At 52.4% G+C, this 20,801-nt stretch overlaps 1 protein-coding gene and 1 long non-coding RNA gene across 4 annotated transcripts in view; one reads left to right on the top strand and one right to left on the bottom strand.

Moving 5' to 3' along the window:
• Positions 1 to 2,220: 2,220 nt before the first annotated feature.
• On the top strand, positions 2,221 to 17,490 carry LOC118232964 (retinoic acid receptor RXR-beta-A). 3 transcript variants are annotated; one of them, XM_035428243.1, is made up of 12 exons: positions 2,221 to 2,337; positions 4,416 to 4,645; positions 5,386 to 5,539; positions 6,121 to 6,300; positions 9,643 to 9,666; positions 10,386 to 10,546; positions 11,372 to 11,501; positions 12,499 to 12,631; positions 15,557 to 15,598; positions 16,340 to 16,431; positions 16,897 to 17,002; positions 17,287 to 17,490. In XM_035428243.1, the coding sequence occupies exons 2-12, from the start codon at positions 4,499 to 4,501 to the stop codon at positions 17,432 to 17,434; spliced, it is 1,317 nt and encodes a 438-aa protein (XP_035284134.1). In that variant the 5' UTR covers positions 2,221 to 2,337; positions 4,416 to 4,498; the 3' UTR covers positions 17,435 to 17,490. The 3 variants fall into 3 exon arrangements, with proteins under 3 accessions (XP_035284134.1, XP_035284132.1, XP_035284133.1); XM_035428241.1 differs by having other exon boundaries at positions 2,278 to 3,020; XM_035428242.1 differs by lacking the exon at positions 15,557 to 15,598 and having other exon boundaries at positions 2,278 to 3,020.
• LOC118232987 overlaps positions 12,944 to 20,801 on the bottom strand; it is an 8,021-nt gene continuing 163 nt past the window's right edge. The window contains exons 2-3 of the long non-coding RNA XR_004766434.1: positions 15,783 to 15,788; positions 12,944 to 13,024 (exon numbers count right to left, since the gene is read on the bottom strand). This is a non-coding gene — a long non-coding RNA (uncharacterized LOC118232987). The remainder of the gene's footprint in view (positions 13,025 to 15,782; positions 15,789 to 20,801) is intronic.

Here is a 20,801-nt window from a genome sequence, read left to right on the forward strand (position 1 = left end):
TTTAAAATGCAACCCGTGTTCCCATACAGTTTGCGCTGATTTCAGCTGCTTGTCAGGAATATTTAAATAATAAATAAAAAATAAAAAAATTTGTTTTTCAGTAATGTGGATCATGTTGCAGTTGTTGATTCGGCCACTAGGGGGAGCTCTGTAAGCACTTTTTAGGCTGCTTGTTAAACGCTGGATCTATTGTGATATCTGTTCTATATTGCCTTGTGCTCAGTAGTTATTTCTATTGGACCAAAAGCTTCTGACATGAATTTAATAGAAGGAGGGGGGGATTTGTCTTTTTTTTGATGCCAGGTTTTTTTTTCCTTCTTCAACATGACTGTTAAATTAAATTTGGTCAAAAACGTTAATATACAGGTGTGTGTGGTGAGTATGTATGTTTGACAACAGTTGTCTTTCAAAGGCCTATGTCATTATATATCCGTAAATACTTATTGAATGCACCCTGGGTAAGTACCAAAGGCATGCTCACTTGGACCCAGTGTATCACGTACGAAGGTCTGTCGAACCGAACAGTGTAATTCAGACAATCAGAGCAGTGACTAAAGCCCTATTCGCACGGGACTAGTATTACCTGGGGACCTCTAACTTGTAATAATTGCGGAGGTTTTCTGTGGTCTTAGGTCATGTGATAATATTAGTCCCGTGCGAATCGGCATCTCGGTGATTTGGGGTTGTATTTCACTGTTACGCAGAGCAGAGCCTTGACATTTCCAATCATATCCGGGGGATAATGTCAGTAAATTCGAGTGAAATACAGACTTCGCTTATCCCGTGCGAATGTGTCGCACAAAACACAGACGTGGGGGGGTAATTTCTAAATCACATGAGGTCCCCAGGTAATACTAGTCCCGTGCAAATAGGGCTTATGATATTTAAAAATGTGGAGCTTTCTCACTCGTGCTGACCCTTTGTGTTGTATTGCTTCTCTGCATCTCATACACATGCTTATTCCAGCCCGACATGTGGCTGGGGGGGGGAGGGGGAGATGGGGAGGGAAAGAGGTTGTTTTTACTTTTAGTTTTTTTTTTTTGTTCTTGGTTATGTTTTTTTTTTCTTTTTTTTAAAGTAAAAATAAAATTGGTATTTTAATTTCTATTCTTGTTTTGTCTTTGTGTTTCAGAACAGTAGCAGTGTGTGTATTTGTGTAAATATATATTTATATATTCACGTGTATAGACACATATGCATGCCTAATAACAAAAAAAAACTGCCTATGCAGTATTCCTGGTCTATCTTGATAAAACTCAGGAACCTCAAAGCCTAGCTATTTCTCGTCTCTGTGGTGGTGACTTAAGCTAGCAAGCAGTGTGGCCGTCTGTCCGTTGCCTGCGAACAGCTGTTAATTCATTTCGAGTGTGTTCACGTTTTTAAGTGATGAAATCTCTCATTTGTGAAAGGAGCTTTCGTGAAGGAGAGAGGGAGGGGCGCAGAGGAGGATTAACGGAAGGGGGGTAATTGGACTAAATCTCCTCCTGCCCGCTCCTTCTCCTACTCTGGTGTGAACAACGCTGTTCTATTTATGGAGAAAAAAAAGGCACCTACCTACTGGGAGTCCTGTCCAGATCCTGTACAAGATTACTGAGGCCTACAGTTTTTTTGAGGTCACGAAACTCTGGCACGAAGTGACTTCTCTGAACAGGGAAGACGGAGCACCTGTAGACCACAACCCCCCACCCCTCAAAGGTTTTAAAAGGTCTGTAAGCCTCCTTTAAAATCGCAGGATTCATAATACTAACCATCTGTGATTCCTGACACGATTCTATATTTTTTAATCGAGGTTTATTGGGGAGGGGGATTTGAGAAGTAATACTTCTCCATCCAAGAGCTTTTAATTCTGTTTATGTTATGGTCAAGTCAGTTTTTCTAAAGAAATCTTCAGTATCAGGACTATTAAAAAGCCCTGTCAGCAAAAGTCTATCATGAATTAAATTAACGATTTGCGATAAATCGCTCGGAGCAACACCATTTTAGCGCTCTCAGTATTTCGTATTGTGGATACGACTCCCTCTATCGGTAGACAACCCATATTAACATTATGGGCATTTGGATTCGACAAATGATAGATTATGTAGGTCTGAATAGGACATAGTGTTCTAAACGGACTTTAAACTACTTTTTGCGATTTACAATGCATCCAGTCCTGTCAGCATCAGGACATAAATCCTCAAGACTGTAGTTCAAAGTTAATTTTGGCCGGTTGTGCCGCCATTTTGGCTCTTTATCGTGTGTAACGTGTCTCCGGAAGAGCCAAAATGGAAACCTGTCTGCAAATCTTAATGGAAATCTAGTACAGTTTCCAATCAGAGGGGAAGGGCTGACGACGAGGCGAGTACAGGGGAGAGGAAGAACGGGCCTAGCTTCTCGTTTTCCGTGTTTTTTCTTTTTATATAATGTTCACAATTTGTCTGATAACGTAGTGAAATCAGGGTAGCTAGCTAACGAGTTTTCCGAGCGCATTCCGTTGTTTCGTAGCACCGCTTGCGACACGGTTCGTAGATTAGCTTGCTAATGTGGCTTGGTGGTTTAGCTCGCTAACCTCTATGATGTGGACCGTGTACTTGCAAGAAACGCATTTCAGATAATTTTAGGAGTGTTTATTTGTATAGCTAAATTTGAAGTTCCGCGGTTGCTTACGAGCTTATTATCGTTTTGCCAGCTCGTTATCTGCGCCCAGTGTCAACAAGATTGATGACTAGCAGCAACAATGGCTAACAAATCGGCCAGACATGCCCAGCTCAAAACGGGAAATAGCGCTTAAGCAACACCCGATACCTAGCCAGGGATCGTTTTAAGGAAGTATTTTATATCCGATAACCTTCCATTAATTTGTTTGTGGCGTTGGATGTCGACGTTTTTCTCGAAGTTCCCGTTGTTTACAACCACGACCACGAGCGGGCGGCCCGCCTGTCGCGGTGTTTAGTTGAGCAGTCTGCCGGATTGGCACGTCGGGCTGCACTCGGGCCTTGCTTTCGGGCTGCGGCCGAGGTCCGCCATGGGCGACAGCAGAGGTAAGAGTTAGCTAAGTTTGGGCTGGAAGGAGAGATCTGGGCTATCCGTGTTGGTAATGGGTTAGCACAAAAAATGGCGACACAATTTGTTCGCTGGCGAATATGTTCATTTGACAGCGTTATGCACGGGACGGTATTAGTTAGACTAATAATGTTAGCAGGTTAACACCACTGTGCCAATAATAACCTTCTTACTGGCTCCGTCGTCTATTACTTGGTAAACTTTTTCTCCTTAGACTGTTGGCTAACGGTGTTATTTACGGTCAACCGTCTGTTTCCATTTTCTCAACATAGCTAGACTATATTTGTAGAGTAAGCTAGTTAACACCAGGCCAGTTTAGCCCAGCTGGAGAGTTGTTGGGTCAGTCTTTGTTGCCAGTGATATGTATTTGTATAGTAAATGTTTGTAGAATTTTTTTTTTTTTTTAATTGTTAGGCAGACAGCACAAGTGTGGCTTACTCTGTATGGTCGGTAAAAGTATTTTGTTTTTCGTTACATAACCAACAGACTCTACACTAGTGGAGAAGATTTAGGATGAGCCTGCAGTCACATAACGGGACCTTTAAAAGATCATCAAACCAACATTGGGTCAAATTGGTCTGGGCGCTTGCAAACGTGTATGCATTAAAATCACAAGGTTGTGTACAACCTAGCCAAGCTAAGCTCACCTGTGGCTAAAATTCGAGAAAGGGGGCGTTGCCTTTGAAATGTTATCGGAATTAATTCAGTTAATCAAAAGAAGTGCGTCTCGTCTTTAAAAGAAAAAATAATATTATCTACCCTTCTATACGGTAGATGAAGGAAGTTTTTATACATTTTTATCTCGCATTATTCGTGCCGACATTGGATAACTCGTCACTGGACTGCAGATATTAATAAATATTATCGTTAAATATCATCATGGAAGGTGGTATTCTTCCTTTCCCTCGAATAAAGATTGTCATTTGTTTGTCCGCACGTTCTCTGTTAACAGGATATACTGTAGTTTTGCAGATGGCTTGAACGTGAAACCTAGTTCCGGTTTGACACAGTCCTTTGAAGCATTTAGCATAATTAGCACACGTGTCAAAACGAAGTATTGTCTTAGGGTTGAGTTGGTAATACGATTAGGATATAATTACTCCTCTTTAAATTTAAGTTAATGAGGTCTCTTGAGTTGTAAAATACTGTGCAATATAGACAAGTCTTTTTTCTGTTTTCTGTGAAGTGTCAGTCACAAACTTCTGAATTCGTTCTTTAAAGTGGGGAATGGGGAGACTAGCATTGGCACTTTGGCTTCGTAGACCGTTTGATATGATGATGTCACACTGTGTTAACCCCTCCCCCTCTCATTAACACCTTGTCTTCAGAGGCCGTTTGAAGTGATGGTGTCACACCGTGTGTCCCCTCCCCAGACTCGCGCAGTCCAGACAGCTCCTCGGTCTCGTCCCCCTCGCCCGCTCAGCGCTCGCCCCCTCTGGCGCCGTCGGCCGCCGCCATGACTTCGCTGCCCCCCATCACTTCCGCCGTCAACAGTCCCATCAGCACCATGGGCTCTCCCTTCTCCGTCATCAGCTCCTCCCTGGGCTCTCCCTGCATACCCGGGACCCCTTCCGTGGGCTATGGGCCAATCAGCAGCCCCCAGGTCAGTCCCCTTTTACACACCTGGACAGGTGACGGAATGTTCCTTTTACACACCTGGACAGGTGACGGAATGTTCCTTTTACACACCTGGACAGGTGACTGAGCATACCTTTTACCCACCTGGACAGGTGACTGAGCATACCTTTTACCCACCTGGACGGGTGACCTGTGGAAGGGCACCGCTGGGGTTTCTTCTGGAAATTCAGAATGCGTATTTCCGGCTTATCTGTTACATTTGATGTGCTGATGGAAAAATTAAATGAATTCTTATTAATTAATTATATTATAAATGAATTAAAATGGCAGGTTGTGAACAGGACTGCGGTCATGTGTGATGTGTTTGTGATGGTATCTCGTGTTTACCGTGAGGTTGGCTCGCCCGGTTAGGAAAGGTGCGTCGGAATGTGCACACTCGGTTCTGGAATGTTCTATGCGGTGTTTTTGTCATGAGTCATGAGACTTTTTTTAGGCTCAGAACGTCTTTCTCTCTTGCCTTAAAAAGGGACTGGTCACTTCTACACCTGTGAGCTGTTAGTGAGTTCTCTCTAACCTTTCTCTCCCTTCTCTTTCTCTCTCTCCCCCCTCCCTCCTTCTCTCTCCCTCATCCTCCCTCCCCCCCTCCCTCTTTCCCCCCTCCCCCTCTCTCTCTCCCTCCCTCCCTCCCCCTCTCTCTCTCACCCTCTCCTCCCTCCCTCTCTCCCCCCCCCATCCCCCCCCCCCCCCCCCCCCCCCCCCACACAGATAAACTCCACGGTGTCCATGTCGGGTCTGCACGCGGTCAGCAGCTCTGACGACGTGAAGCCTCCCTTTGGGCTGAAGCCCCTGGGCAGCCACAGCCCCGGGCCCATGCTGTCCCAAAAGCGCCTCTGCGCCATCTGTGGGGACCGCTCCTCCGGTGCGTATGGGACGGGGGGGGGGGGTGGAGGGGTGGGAGGGAGTGGGGGAGCCGGGGAGCCGGGGGTGTGCTCCTCCGGTGCATATGGGACAGTGGGAGGGGGACCGGGTAGGCGCTCCTCTGGTGCGTATGGGACAGGGGGAGCGGGAGGAGCTGCTCCTCTGGTGCGTATGGGGGAGGGGAGATACTCCGGCGTGTTTGGGACGGGTGGGGCTGGGGGCAGGGTTAGGGATATTTTGGGGCTACTCTGGTGTATTTGTGTAAAGAGGGATCTGCAGCTTTATATGACATGTGCTTTAAAGGCCTGCTGTGGTTTGTGTGGTCTGGTCCTGTCTGCCATTTCTGCATTTTCTCCTCAACTTCCTTTTCCTCTCCCTCCCTCTCTCTTTCTTTCTCTCCCCCCTCAATCTCCCTCTTTTTTTCTCTCTCCCTCTCTTTTCTCCCTCTCCCCTCTCACTCTCTCTCTTTCCCCACTCCCCCTCTCTTTGTCTTGTTCTTTACCCTCCTCTCTCCCTCTCCCTGTCCCCCATCCTGTCCCCTTCTCCCCCTCTCCCTCTCTCTGCCCCCCTCCCCCCCTGCAGGTAAGCACTATGGTGTGTACAGCTGTGAGGGCTGCAAGGGCTTCTTCAAGCGCACGGTGAGGAAGGACCTGAGCTACACCTGCCGCGACAACAAGGACTGCCTGGTGGACAAGCGCCAGCGCAACCGCTGCCAGTACTGCCGCTACCAGAAGTGCCTGGCCATGGGCATGAAGCGGGAAGGTGAGAGAGAGGGGGGCATGCTGGGTGAAAAGCTGGGACTAAGACTGAGCGTGGCCCTTTTGGACTAAGACTGGGCGTCCCCTCTGGGACTAAGACTGGGCTTCCCCTCTGGGACTAAGACTGAGCGTCCCCTCTGGGACTAAGACTGGGCTTCCCCTCTGGGACTAAGACTGAGCATGGCCCTTTTGGACCAAGACTGAGCGTCCCCTCTGGGACTAAGACTGGGTGTGGCCCTTTTGGACCAAGACTGGGCGTCCCCTCTGGGACCAAGACTGAGCTTCCCCCCTGGGACTAAGACTGAGCTTCCCCTCTGGGACTAAGACTGAGCTTCCCCTCTGGGACTAAGACTGAGCGTGGCCCTTTTGGACTAAGACTGGGCGTCCCCTCTGGGACTAAGACTGGGCGTCCCCTCTGGGACTAAGACTGAGCTTCCCCTCTGGGACTAAGACTGAGCTTCCCCTCTGGGACTAAGACTGGGCGTCCCCTCTGGGACTAAGACTGGGCTTCCCCTCTGGGGCTAAGACTGAGCTTCCCCTCTGGGACTAAGACTGGGCGTGGCCCTTTTGGACCAAGACTGGGCGTGGCCCTTTTGGACCAAGACTGAGCTTCCCCTCTGGGACTAAGACTGAGCGTCCCCTCTGGGACTAAGACTGAGCGTCCCCTCTGGGACTAAGACTGAGCTTCCCCTCTGGGACTAAGACTGAGCGTCCCCTCTGGGACTAAGACTGAGCTTCCCCTCTGGGACTAAGACTAGGCTTCCCCTCTGGGACTAAGACTGAGCGTCCCCTCTGGGACTAAGACTGATCTTCCCCTCTGGGACTAAGACTGAGCGTCCCCTCTGGGGCTAAGACTGAGCGTGGCCCTTTTGGACTAAGACTTGGCGTCCCCTCTGGGACTAAGACTGAGCTTCCCCTCTGGGACTAAGACTGAGCGTCCCCTCTGGGACTAAGACTGATCTTCCCCTCTGGGACTAAGACTGAGCTTCCCCTCTGGGGCTAAGACTGGGCGTGGCCCTTTTGGACTAAGACTGGGCTTCCCCTCTGGGACTAAGACTGAGCGTCCCCTCTGGGACTAAGACTGATCTTCCCCTCTGGGACTAAGACTGAGCTTCCCCTCTGGGACTAAGACTGGGCGTCCCCTCTGGGGCTAAGACTGAGCGTGGCCCTTTTGGACTAAGACTTGGCGTCCCCTCTGGGACTAAGACTGAGCTTCCCCTCTGGGACTAAGACTGGGCGTCCCCTCTGGGACTAAGACTGGGCGTCCCCTCTGGGACTAAGACTGAGCGTCCCCTCTGGGACTAAGACTGATCTTCCCCTCTGGGACTAAGACTGGGCGTCCCCTCTGGGACTAAGACTGGGCGTCCCCTCTGGGACTAAGACTGGGCGTCCCCTCTGGGACTAAGACTGAGCTTCCCCTCTGGGACTAAGACTGAGCTTCCCCTCTGGGACTAAGACTGAGCGTGGCCCTTTTGGACCAAGACTGGGCGTGGCCCTTTTGGACCAAGACTGAGCTTCCCCTCTGGGACTAAGACTGGGCGTGGCCCTTTTGGACCAAGACTGAGCGTCCCCTCTGGGACTAAGACTGAGCATCCCCTCTGGGACTAAGACTGAGCTTCCCCTCTGGGACTAAGACTGAGCTTCCCCTCTGGGACTAAGACTGAGCGTCCCCTCTGGGACTAAGACTGAGCTTCCCCTCTGGGACTAAGACTAGGCTTCCCCTCTGGGACTAAGACTGAGCGTCCCCTCTGGGACTAAGACTGATCTTCCCCTCTGGGACTAAGACTGAGCGTCCCCTCTGGGGCTAAGACTGAGCGTGGCCCTTTTGGACTAAGACTTGGCGTCCCCTCTGGGACTAAGACTGAGCTTCCCCTCTGGGACTAAGACTGAGCTTCCCCTCTGGGGCTAAGACTGGGCGTGGCCCTTTTGGACTAAGACTGGGCTTCCCCTCTGGGACTAAGACTGAGCGTCCCCTCTGGGACTAAGACTGATCTTCCCCTCTGGGACTAAGACTGAGCTTCCCCTCTGGGACTAAGACTGGGCGTCCCCTCTGGGACTAAGACTGGGCTTCCCCTCTGGGGCTAAGACTGAGCGTGGCCCTTTTGGACTAAGACTTGGCGTCCCCTCTGGGACTAAGACTGAGCTTCCCCTCTGGGACTAAGACTGGGCGTCCCCTCTGGGACTAAGACTGGGCGTCCCCTCTGGGACTAAGACTGAGCGTCCCCTCTGGGACTAAGACTGATCTTCCCCTCTGGGACTAAGACTGGGCGTCCCCTCTGGGACTAAGACTGGGCGTCCCCTCTGGGACTAAGACTGGGCGTCCCCTCTGGGACTAAGACTGAGCTTCCCCTCTGGGACTAAGACTGAGCTTCCCCTCTGGGGCTAAGACTGAGCGTCCCCTCTGGGACTAAGACTGAGCGTCCCCTCTGGGACTAAGACTGAGCTGCCCCTCTGGGACTAAGACTGAGCATGGCCCTTTTGGACCAAGACTGAGCTTCCCCTCTGGGACTAAGACTGGGCGTCCCCTCTGGGACTAAGACTGGGCGTCCCCTCTGGGACTAAGACTGAGCGTCCCCTCTGGGACTAAGACTGATCTTCCCCTCTGGGACTAAGACTGGGCGTCCCCTCTGGGACTAAGACTGGGCGTCCCCTCTGGGACTAAGACTGGGCGTCCCCTCTGGGACTAAGACTGAGCTTCCCCTCTGGGACTAAGACTGAGCGTCCCCTCTGGGACTAAGACTGGGCTTCCCCTCTGGGACTAAGACTGAGCTTCCCCTTCAGCGGAGCGCGTGCCTGTCCCCGCTCTCCCAAATCTGCAGAGGAGGGGCGAGTCTAGGGCATCCCAAATCAGGGAGGGAAAAAGGGGAAATGATCACGTGATTTATATAAATAAAACATGGGCCGTCTTTAGCTGCATTTCCGCAGTCAGCCCGGCCAGGTTAAACTGGAAGACTCAGCCTGCTGGCCCGTTTGCGTATTTTGGTAAGAAGCCCCTGTGCCCCATCTGGCCCAGTGAGGTCCAAGGGAGTTAGTAGGGCTGCAGGGTATTGCGAATCACGTTTTTAAAGAAGTGTAATAAGAATAACCACCACCAGGAGGCGTATAGGGAAGTGGGTGCCTGGGGCAGATGCGGGGTAGCTGGGAAGGAGGGGTTTGATTTTGTGTGTTTTTGGAGGGGGTGGGGTGCGGGGGGGAGGCGGGGGGGTGTTCAAAAAGGGGGGAGGGAAAGAACGAACAAAAGAGGCAGAGAGAGGAGAGGGAGCGATTCTTCAGAACTAACCCCTGTCCCCCCCTCTCTCCCTCTTTTGTCTCCCCTCGTTCTCTCTCTCTCTCCCTCCTTCTGTAGTGGTCCAAGATGAACGACAGAGATGTAAGAACAAAATGGAGAAAGGAGGGGTTTGTGTGTATGTGGCTGTGTGAGTGCGTGTTTGTGCGTGTGTGTTCGTGCGCGCGCTTGTGCGAGCGCAAGAGACGTAATTTTGGGGGGTTACATTTTTTAGATTTCTAGAATTTAATTCCGTAGTTCTCAGAAGCGGACCAATGAAAACGGAGGAAAAGAGGCTGGGAGTCCCGCCTCCGCTGGAATGACGTAGCGAGCCAATGTCTCGCTGCCGAGTTTTCACTGGCAGCTTAGACCCCGTGCTGTAAGGGTGGAACGCAGCGTTAAATGCCCGGGGTGGCTGTGCAGAAAAACGGGGCGATCTTTGTGCCCTGCCCCAGCTTCGTGAGTTTTTGGAAGACACCACTGGACACACGGGGAGTCCGTTTGGGCTTCTCCGTGTGACGATAATATCCGCCTTCAGCAAGGTGAAGAAGAGCCTCCTTTTGTTCATGGGGTCCGTTTCTGAGAAGCGCATGTCGCTGTGTGCGAGAGTGCGAATGGACGACCGGTGAATGTAGCTTTTAACTAACGGGAGAACGTGTGCATCTGTGTGTGTATCTCTCTCTCTCTCTCTCGCTCGGTCTTCTCTTTGCCCCGTCCCTTCCCCCCCCCCTCACCCTGCCCCTGTGTCCGGCCCCGTGTCTCCTCTGCCCATTTTTGCATTGGCCCCGCCCCCTTTCGCCTCGGCCCCGCCCCCCCCTCCGCAGCCGTGCAGGAGGAGAGGCAGCGGAACAAGGAGCGGGACGGCGAGGTGGAGTCCACCAGCGCCGTCAACGAGGAGATGCCGGTGGAGAAGATCCTGGAGGCGGAGATGGCCGTGGAGCAGAAGACCGAACTGCACGCGGACGGGAGCTCTGGGGGGAGCTCGGTGAGGGGGGGGAACTCTGGGGGGAGCTTGGTGAGGGGGGAAGGGCTCTGGGGCCAGCTCGGTGAGGGGGGGGAACTCTGGGGGGAGCTCGGTGAGGGGGGAGGTCTCTGGGGGCAGCTCGGTGAGGGAGGAGGGGGGCTCTGGGGGCAGCTCGGTGAGGGGGGAGTTCTGGGGGCAGCTCGGTGAGGGGGGGGGAGGTCTCTGGGGGGAGCTTGGTGAGGGGGGGGCTCTGGGGGCAGCTCGGTGAGGGGGGAGTTCTGGGGGCAGCTCGGTGAGGGGGGGGGAGGTCTCTGGGGGGAGCTTGGTGAGGGGGGGGCTCTGGGGGCAGCTCGGTGAGGGGGGGGGAGGTCTCTGGGGGGAGCTTGGTGAGGGGGGGGGCTCTGGGGGCAGCTCGGTGAGGGGGGTGGGGGAATTCCGGGGGGGGGGGGGGGAACTCTGGGGGCAGCTTGGTGAGGGGGGGGGGGTAATGCCACACCCATCTCTCTGGCTCTCTCTCTTTGTCGCTCTCTCGCTCTGTCTTATTCTGTCTGCCTCTTGCTCTCTCCTTGCTTCCTACTCTCTCTGTCTCTCGCTCTTGTTCAGTCTCTTTCTCTCCTACTCTCTCTCTCTCTCTCTCTGTCCCTCCCTCCCTTCCTCTCTTTCTCCATTCTCTGTTTTTTTCTGTCTCCTTGCATCCTCCCTAGCTGTCCTTCAATTCTTTCGATTATTGGCACCAGAGGCAAAGTTAGGTCCATCGATCTGTGACGCCACCCTGACCCATTCCAGTTTGAGCTACGGTCTGAGACACGTCCCTTCCTCTCACCCCCCCACCCCCACCCCCCCCAGCCCAACGACCCCGTCACCAACATCTGCCAGGCGGCCGACAAGCAGCTCTTCACCCTGGTGGAGTGGGCCAAGAGGATCCCGCACTTCTCCGAGTTGGCGCTGGACGACCAGGTCATCCTGCTCCGTGCCGGTAAGGCCCCGCCTCCTTATCACGCCGACGCAGCCAGGGCCAGGGGACGCTAACACCACCAGAGCCAGGGGACGCTAACGTCGCCAGGGCCAGGGGGCGCTAACGCCGCCAGGGCCAGGGGGCGCTAACGTCGCCAGGGCCAGGGGACGCTAACACCACCAGAGCCAGGGGACGCTAACGTCGCCAGGGCCAGGGGGCGCTAACGCCGGCAGAGCCAGGGGACGCTAACGCAGCCAGGGGACGCTAACGCTGCAAGGGCCAGGGGACGCTAACGCCGCCAGGGCCAGGGGACGCTAACGCTAACGCCGCCAGAGCCAGGGGACGCTAACGCCGCCAGAGCCAGGGGACGCTAACACTGCCAGGGCCAGGGGACGCTAACACTGCCAGAGCCAGGGGGCGCTAACACCGACGCAGCCAGGGGGCGCTAACGCCGCCAGAGCCAGGGGGCGCTAACCCCGCCAGAGCCAGGGGGCGCTAACGCCGCCAGAGCCAGGGGGCGCTAACACCACCAGAGCCAGGGGGGGCTAACGCCGCCAGGGCCAGGGGACGCTAACACCGCCAGAGCCAGGGGGCGCTAACCCCGCCAGAGCCAGGGGGCGCTAACCCCGCCAGAGCCAGGGGGCGCTAACCCCGCCAGAGCCAGGGGGCGCTAACCCCGCCAGAGCCAGGGGGCGCTAACGCCGCCAGAGCCAGGGGGCGCTAACCCCGCCAGAGCCAGGGGGCGCTAACGCTAACACTGCCAGGGCCAGGGGGCGCTAACGCTAACGCCGCCAGAGCCAGGGAGCGCTAACGCTAACGCCGCCAGGGCCAGGGGGGGCTAACGCCGCCAGGGCCAGGGGGCGCTAACGCTGCTAGCATACATTGCGTTTTTCACGTGCAGTCCATTTTGTGCGTGATCTGTACTAGTCGCTTTAGGTAAGAGGCTGCTGTAAAATGGCAGCGGTTTAAACCTCGGCTCGTATGCGCTGTGTTCCCCCCCCCCCCCCGCCCCCCTCAGGTTGGAACGAGCTCCTGATCGCGTCCTTCTCGCACCGCTCCATCACGGTGAAGGACGGCATCCTGCTGGCCACCGGGCTGCACGTGCACCGCAACAGCGCCCACAGCGCCGGCGTGGGGGCCATCTTCGACAGGTGGGCCCGTCACCAACCGCCGGCAACATACCACTTAGCAACCGCCCGAACACTGACCAGATACTCTACAGGAACCGCCCGAACACTGACCAGATACTCTACAGGAACCGCCCGAACACTGACCACATACTCTACAGGAACTGCCCGAACACTGACCAGATACTCTACAGGAACCGCCCGAACACTGACCAGATACTCTACAGGACCCGCCCGAACACTGACCAGATACTCTACAGGAACCGCCCGCACACTGACCAGATACTCTACAGAAACCGCCCGAACACTGACCAGATACTCTACAGGAACCGCCCGAACACTGACCACATACTCTACAGGACCCGCCCGAACACTGACCAGATACTCTACAGGAACCGCCCGAACACTGACCACATACTCTAAAGACACTGGCCAAACACTTGCCCTATAGAAACTACCAGAACACCAGCCAAATACTGCCCAGAAACTCTCCTAACACCAGCCACACACTGGCAGGAAACTCCCTGAACCCTTGCCAAATGTGACCCAGAAACGGGCCAAACATTGACCAAATTTGGCCCAGAAACACCCAAAATACTGCCCCAAAACTACCCAAACACCAGCCAAATTCCTCCAAAACACTGGCTAAATACCACCCCAAAACTGCCAAAATACTGGCCAAATTGTGCCCAAAAATAGGCAAATTACTGGCTGGAAATTGGTGAAGTACCACCAAAATACTAGCCAAATCTAAAGACTACCCAAACAGCAGCCAAATCCTATCCAGATACTGCTCAATTACCCACCGCATACCTCACAGAAACTGCCCAAACACCGACCAAATTCTGCCCCAACAGCAGCCAAATACTCCACACACACTGTCCAAACACCGACCAAATTCTGCCCCAACAGCAGCCAAATACTCCACACACACTGTCCAAACACTGGCCAAATTCCACCAAAATATTGGCCAAATATTGGCCAAATTAAATTGGTGCTTCCAAAGCACCAACTTAATACCGCCCAAACGCCAGCTAATTACAAAGAAACTGGCCTAATAATGCCCAGAAATTACCCTGAACATGGCCAAATACCAGAAACTCCTCAAACACCTGCTAAATTCTGGTAAATCATTGGCCAAATTCTGTCCAGGAACTCCCCAAGCACCACCCAAACACTGGCTCAAGTTCCAGCCAAATGCAAATTCTGCCAGGAAACCACCCAATCCCCCAGCCAAATACTGCCCAGAAATTCCTTTATCACCAGCCAAGTATTGCCCAGAAACAGCCTGAGCAGCAGCCGAATACTGGGCTGAATACCACCCAATCACTATCCAAATACTGCTTGACTGCCCTCTAAGATACCTCCCAAAAATCTGCCCACACGCCGGGCAAACGCTGCCCCAAATCTGCCCGCCCTCGCGGATGTGCCCTCTAGTGGCCACATCGGGGCACCTACGGGGTTGTGCAGCGTGTTCCACTGCGGGGAAATGCACCACGGAGACTCCCGCGTTCTGCAGTGCAGTGCAAAGCACGCAGCCAATCACGTCCAACATCAGCGCAGCGGGACTCGGGGGTGTCTCATATTCTATGGTCCCAGGTGTCGGGCTTCAGTGGAAACTTCTGTGCACGCGCGCGCGCACACACACACGCACACACACAGAACCATCGCAGGACCATACACGGGCAGGCTCTCTCCATTCTGCAGTGCTGCCGGTTCAGAGGGAACTGACCAGTTTCATACCTGCTGGAAGCACCGATCCGAAGTAGACTAGATTACACGCCGTGCCGTGGTAATTACACGATAATTACACCACAATTACACGATAATTACAATTACACTACAATTACACGATAATTACATTGTTATTCATGGTGGTGGGGTCGCTTGTGGCTGCAGGGTTGAGCGTGAGGTCTCTCCGTAATCCGACGGTAATTGCAGTTGCACGTTAAGCCCTGATGGTGGCAGGCTTCTGTTGCGCTCCAGTGCGTCTGCGTGTCCAGGGGGCTTGACCTGACCTTAGGAATGTCATGTTTGAACTCCCGTGTGTGTGTGTGTGTGTGTGTGTGTGTGTGTGCGCGTGTGCGTGTGTCATTCCTATCGGTGAATTTCTCCCGTCTCTTGTGATCATCTGTGGGCCTGTGAAAACCAGGCTGGGCTTTTGAGGTATTATTAAATAAATTAAATAAATAAATAAATTATTATTTTTTTAAAAACAGCCATTTTTCAGAGTGAGCTCGTGCTGGGCATGTTCTAACCTCTTGGCCTCCTCTCTCGATTCTCCTCGTGCTTTGTGTGTATGCGAGAGTAGCGTAGACTGTTTTTGCTTGCTGTCACATGGATATTGGCAGGTTTTTTTTTAAGATTTATTTTTCCCTACCCAAGAAGATCTCTGAACCCCAATGTGCTCGGTGTTCCCAGTTTTGCAAGATGCTGGCTCACTTCAGCAAACTGCATTGTGTTCCCAAGGAAAACTGTCTTGAACGCAACCGTAATGTGCAGTTATACATGTGCAGAGAGTCTTCTATTACAAACCAGCTTTTTTATATTCAGCTTTTATCCTGAAATGAGTGCATGCGTCGCTTGATAAAACACCTGTTTTGATAAATACATTAATTCATGAATAGAAACATAGAAGTTGCAGTGGAAGTGACAGACCCACTTGGGACTGCAAACTGCTTTTTTCTTTAATTTCGCGACTGCGTACTTCGTGCCTTTGTCCCGGACGAAGTTTCGTCCTGCTGGGTGACCCGGAAGCTCTTCGCCCTCCCCTGGTACCGCCGGGCTCAGATGAGTCGCGTCTACCCCCCCCCCCCCCCCCCCACCCCCCCACCCCGGAAACCAAAAACGGAAACGCGGGGTTGTTGAGCCCTGCGTTTATGACAATGTAATAACAATGTAACTGCAGTGTAATGACATTGTAATAACACACTGTGATTGGACACACAGGGAGAGTGCGCACAATGCAGAGGTTGGGGCCATATTTGACAGGTAATAACACCACTCCCACACTATAACGCCGTACGAACACTTAAGCTTTTTTTGTTTTGTTTTGTTGTTATTGTTGTTTTTAAAGGCAGTGTATGAGACTTTATGGGTTGCTCTGTTGGTTCTTTAGCACAAAGGGGGCTGGGGGGTGAGTTGTGGTGTAATTTGGTTCAGGTGAACGAGAGACCTCTATCTACACCCCCCCACGTGGAGTCGGCTTGGAGCTCCTTTCTGTGTCCATCTGCCTCTCTCTCTCTCTCTCTCTCTCTCTCTCTCTCTCTCTCTATCTCTCTTCCTCTTTGTGTGTGAAATGCACGCTTTTCTGACCCTGGACACCGGAGGGGCAGGAATCGCCGTGACGACGCAGCCTTTCACTCACTGTGGCAGTCGTGTTTGATTCGTTTCATTAATTTGTTTTTGCAACAACAGAAAAAAAGGGCTGAGTTTAAAAGTTATGCTTCGATAAAAGTTAAAGTTACAGTTACGCCACTTGGATTTAACGAGTTCACGCTTAACGAGCATTCACTAATGAATTAATCTGCCCCGGTATGTTTACGTTCTCACGTTCTCTAAACACACGCGAGGAGACCCCTCCTTTCATTTGTGAATTGATCTTTGAAGCTGCTCGGAGGTGGCGCTGATGCCTGTGTTGACCCCGCCCTTGTCCCCGCCCCTTTCTCTGCCCCCTCCTGCTTGTCCCCGCCCCCTGCCCCGCCCCCTCTTCCTTCATCTTCTCTCTCACAGGGTGCTCACGGAGCTCGTCAGTAAGATGAGGGACATGCAGATGGACAAGACCGAACTCGGGTGCCTGCGAGCGATCATCCTCTTCAACCCAGGTACCTCATGTCACGACAGCGCGTCGCGATACGTCTGCCCCGGGTCGTCATGCGTCAGATACGCGCTTCGCGTCATGACATAATCAGCCCTGGTACTTGAGCACGTAAAGGAACCGTATGTCGGAGTGTGCGCGTGTGTGTGCGCGCGTGTGTGTATGTGAGTGTGTATATGTGTATATGTGTGTGTGCGCGTGTGTGTATATGTGTGCGTGTGTGTATGTGTGCGCGTGTGTGTGTATATGTGTGCGTGTGTGTGTATATGTGTGCGTGTGTGTGTATATGTGCGCGTGTGTGTGTATATGTGTGCGTGTGTGTGTATATGTGTGCGTGTGTGTATATGTGTGTGTATATGTGTGTGTGCGCCTGTGTGTGTATATGTGTGCGCGTGTGTATATGTGTGTGTGTGTGCGTGTGTGTGTATATGTGTGTGTGTGTGTGTGTATGACGCCAGTGTGTGTTGTGCAGACGCCAAAGGCCTGTCCAGCCCCAGCGAGGTGGAGCTGCTGAGGGAGAAGGTGTACGCTTCCCTGGAGGCCTACTGCAAACAGAGATACCCAGACCAGCAGGGCAGGTAGGTCTGCCCCTAAACCTAACCCCAACCCAACACTAACCCTAACCCCACCCCCGCTGCAAACAGAGATACCCAGACCAGCAGGGCAGGTGGGTCTGCTCCCTAAACCTAACCCCAACTTCAACCCCTACCCCAACCCCCCCCCCCCCCCCCCCCCCAGGAGGACTGCCTTCCTCTCCCCTGCAGTGTGCTCAAATTCCACACTCAAACTCGAGCCTGCCCGGTGTCAGCATCTCTGCAGTCATGTGGCCTTTATTGACCCTCCCTCCCTCCCTCCCCCGCAGGTTTGCCAAGCTCCTCCTCCGGCTCCCAGCACTGCGCTCCATTGGCCTGAAGTGCCTGGAGCACCTCTTCTTCTTCAAGCTGATTGGTGACACGCCCATCGACACTTTCCTCATGGAGATGCTGGAGGCGCCCCATCAGCTGACGTAGGCCCCGTGGGAGGAGCCAGGATGACACCCCCACCCTAAACCCTCCCCCCCCCCCCCCCTCCTTCCTCCTCCCCCCTGTCTTGGGGGGGGCCACACCGTGTTTGGGGTTCCTGGCCTGCCTGGGCTCACCCTGTTTGTTTGTTTTTTTTTGTTTGTTTCTTCCCCCTCTGTTGAAGTATTAATGTTTGTCAAAGACGGCTTCCTTTTCTTCTTCTTGTTCTTCTACTTAAATTTCTCCTTGAAGAGTTTGTGTCGGGGACATATGTTGTTAGTTTTTTTTGTGGGGCGGGGAGGGGGGGGGGGGGGGTTTGGCTGCAAACCAAGCCTCCTCGCGTTCTGTCTGTCACCTCACCCCCACCGCCTGACCTAGGTAATGAGTGGCTTCCCCAAAGTAGCGGCAGTACCTCCGCTTTACCACTAGATGGCGGGAAAGGCGCCGATAATGGGGCCCCTGCCAGTGGAGCTGCACCTCGTCCTGACGTTACCTCTCCTGAACGAAGCTACTTGTGTGATGACGTAGCCTTCGATATCCCAGACTTCATCTTCCAGTTGGAACGGCATGGTGGAACTTGAAAGAGTGACATCGCCCTCTCCTAATTGGTCAAGATCCCACGACTGTGCGTAGATGCACGCCCCCACTCACTCACCGGCCGCCCAATGGAGCGAGGGAGGAGACTCGGTGCTGTTTCCTGATTGGCTCAGCCGCAGGAAGGGTCTCCCTGTTCACAGCCCCGCCCCCCTGGACTGGCAAAGCAGAGCAGCCACAGATTCCTCTGTTTTGGGGGGGGGAAAAAAACTTTTACTGAAAGGCAGCCTTGGGGACTGTTAGTGGTTAATTGTGTACTGTGCTCATAAAATGGGTGAAGATTTTTTTTTTAATTTAATTTTTTTTTTTTTTTTTTGAAGACAAATCCAGAGTCTTGCTGCAGTCAGCGGAACTAAAGCAGGAACTGGGGTTCAGTAGAAAGTTCTCCTGGGGACGCTGCTGGGAGGGGAAATTTGTGGCCTGATCAGGACTGCATAATCTCATGGTGTGGACTCCATTTCCCATCATCCCCTTCAAAAAAAAAAAAAAAATGAAGGGCTTGTTTTTTTTTTCCTTTTTAGAATTTGAAAACATGAAACTGTTACAAGCCCCCCCCCCCCCCCCCGACCTTTTCTGAATCGGCTGTTGAATTAATTTGCTGGGGTATGGTCCTCTCCCGGGCCCCACCCCCCCCCCCCACTCTTCAGCTTCAAACCCACAAGGTGAGCAGTGTGTCTGGACCCCCCCCCCCCCCCCCCCTCCTCTCGGTCTCTGGGGGTAGGTGGAAAGCGGGAGGGGTGAGCTGAGGAGAGGAGCTCAGCTCGGCTGGGTCATAGGTCACTGGGCGGACTTGTTTAGGAGAGCTGGGACCGGTTTGGGAGCTTGTGTACCTACCACTCGTGTGTGCTCTTCCTCCTGTAGTACAGGGAACACTGGTCTATGCATATTTTAAACACCGACACATAGACGCACACACCTCACACGCACATGCACACAGACGCACACACCTCACACGCACGCACGCACACACAGACGCACACCCGACACGCACGTGCACACAGACGCACACACAAACACAGTTTGCTGTGATGATTATGCAACCACACACACACACACGTGTGAGACCGAAGAGGAGGTGTCGTTTGGTAGGTGTGTAATCCTAGTCTAGCTTTAGCTTTTCCCGTTCTCTTCCTTTCCCACCGAAGAACCTTTCATTGAAGCGTTCTGCCCGCACGCATTGGCCACGGGGAAGCAAACACTCCCGTACGTAAGATGTACATAGAAAATTCTGGTCGCTGTGCTGGAGAACTGCACGTGCGGTGTGTCGTTGGGTACATATTAAAAGAAGAAAGAAAAAAAAACCAGACAAAAAAAAAAAAAGTACTGTACGTACATGTGTTTATGTAGAGTATGTAGAAATATGTGTGTGTGAGAGAGAGCTGCTGCCTGTTTGTGCACGGCTCCTGTTTGGGTTTTGGGGTTCAGGTCAGTAGTGCAGGGAGGAGGAGGAAGGGGTAGGTGAGCGTCGGTGGCGTCGGTTGTCGCGAGCTTAAGAAGATTCCGGAATAGAATTTGGATGGTACAGAGCTGCCATTCTTCCATGGATACTAGCGTTCCATCTGCCTTTTTATTTTTTCTTTAAAAATTATTTTTAGAGGTTTGTGGGTGGGGGGTGAATTATACGTTTTGTGTTGTCTTATTTTTTCAGTTTTGGCTTCCTTTGGTAGGCTTTGTGTCGTCAGCAACCTTTTTTTTTTTTTTTTTTTTGAATACAAAAAAAGTGTAGTACGTGGATCTAAGGCAAGATAGTGTTGTCCTTTCTCTTAGTTTAAGCTGGGTAACTCCACCCCCTTCCCATACGGTTTGTGTAGGTTTCAAATTCACCTATGAACTGTTGTAAGCAAATGTAACAAATCTCCACTGGTGGGTTCTGTAGGCTCGTCGTGGTTTGGCAGACCGATGAACGAATTCAAATCCAGGTCATTTGTGTGTGTGGTGTGTGTGTTGCGCGCGCACGCTCGCGCCGCTCGCAGCACTGTAAAATATGTGTGTATGTATATATAGATTGAGCTAGGCCCGACCTTGCCAATAACCTGTAAGTAGGTAGAGAAGCAAGGAAAAATATGCACAGAGGCGACTGTCCTGTGATTGGGCAGGTGCAGTCGCCTATCTAGAACCCATACCCCTCCCACCAGCGCTCAGAGTGTGGTTTTTTTTTTTTTTGTTTTTTTTTTTGATCCAGTTCGCCTCCTGTTTTCGTGCTAGCTGTGGTGCTACTCTGTGCTCTCCGACTGACTGACTCTCCAGTCTGTTTAACGCATCCGTCGGTGGGGGTACCTGCGTGTCCCGTCATTGGCCGTTTTAATATTGAAATCATTTTTAAAAATCATTGACTTCCTTTAAATCAAGACCTCCAAGTGTCCACTGTCCTATTGGTGCCTGTTTTGGCCAGAATGTGGATGTGACGTATGTTGGAATACATTGCCGTTATTACCGTTATTAGGATTATGAATAGTGGCGGGCCCTTTGAAAAGGGCTTTCGGGCTTCCAGGTAAGGTGAAGTGAAAATTAAAGTGCGATGGTAACGATGTAACGTAGTAAAATGTCCGCTTATTGTATAGGGGTAACAATGGGGGGGGGGGGGGGGGGGTATTTTACAGGGGTGTTTGCACCTTTGAAACTACGTCAGTTGTCGGTAGTTTTAAATAAAGGCGGCAAAGCGAACCAGTTTCCATCAAGTGGCCGCTTCCTTGGAATTTTCACTTTTTTCCCCCTCTTTAGTTCTGTCACCCTTTAACTGTTGAAAATTGACCTTTTTTGTGTTTTGGGATATTGCAAGCAA

This window comes from Anguilla anguilla, chromosome 8, assembly GCF_013347855.1.
Source record: "Anguilla anguilla isolate fAngAng1 chromosome 8, fAngAng1.pri, whole genome shotgun sequence".
Lineage (NCBI taxonomy): Eukaryota > Metazoa > Chordata > Actinopteri > Anguilliformes > Anguillidae > Anguilla > Anguilla anguilla.

Bases quoted from the DNA above. Each gene is read 5' to 3' on its own strand.
- LOC118232964 (XM_035428241.1), top strand. The intron at 12,632-15,556 runs GTGGGCCCGTCA...TTGGACACACAG, and splicing joins GTGGGGGCCATCTTCGACAG to GGAGAGTGCGCACAATGCAG. The intron at 17,003-17,286 runs GTAGGTCTGCCC...CCTCCCCCGCAG, and splicing joins TACCCAGACCAGCAGGGCAG to GTTTGCCAAGCTCCTCCTCC.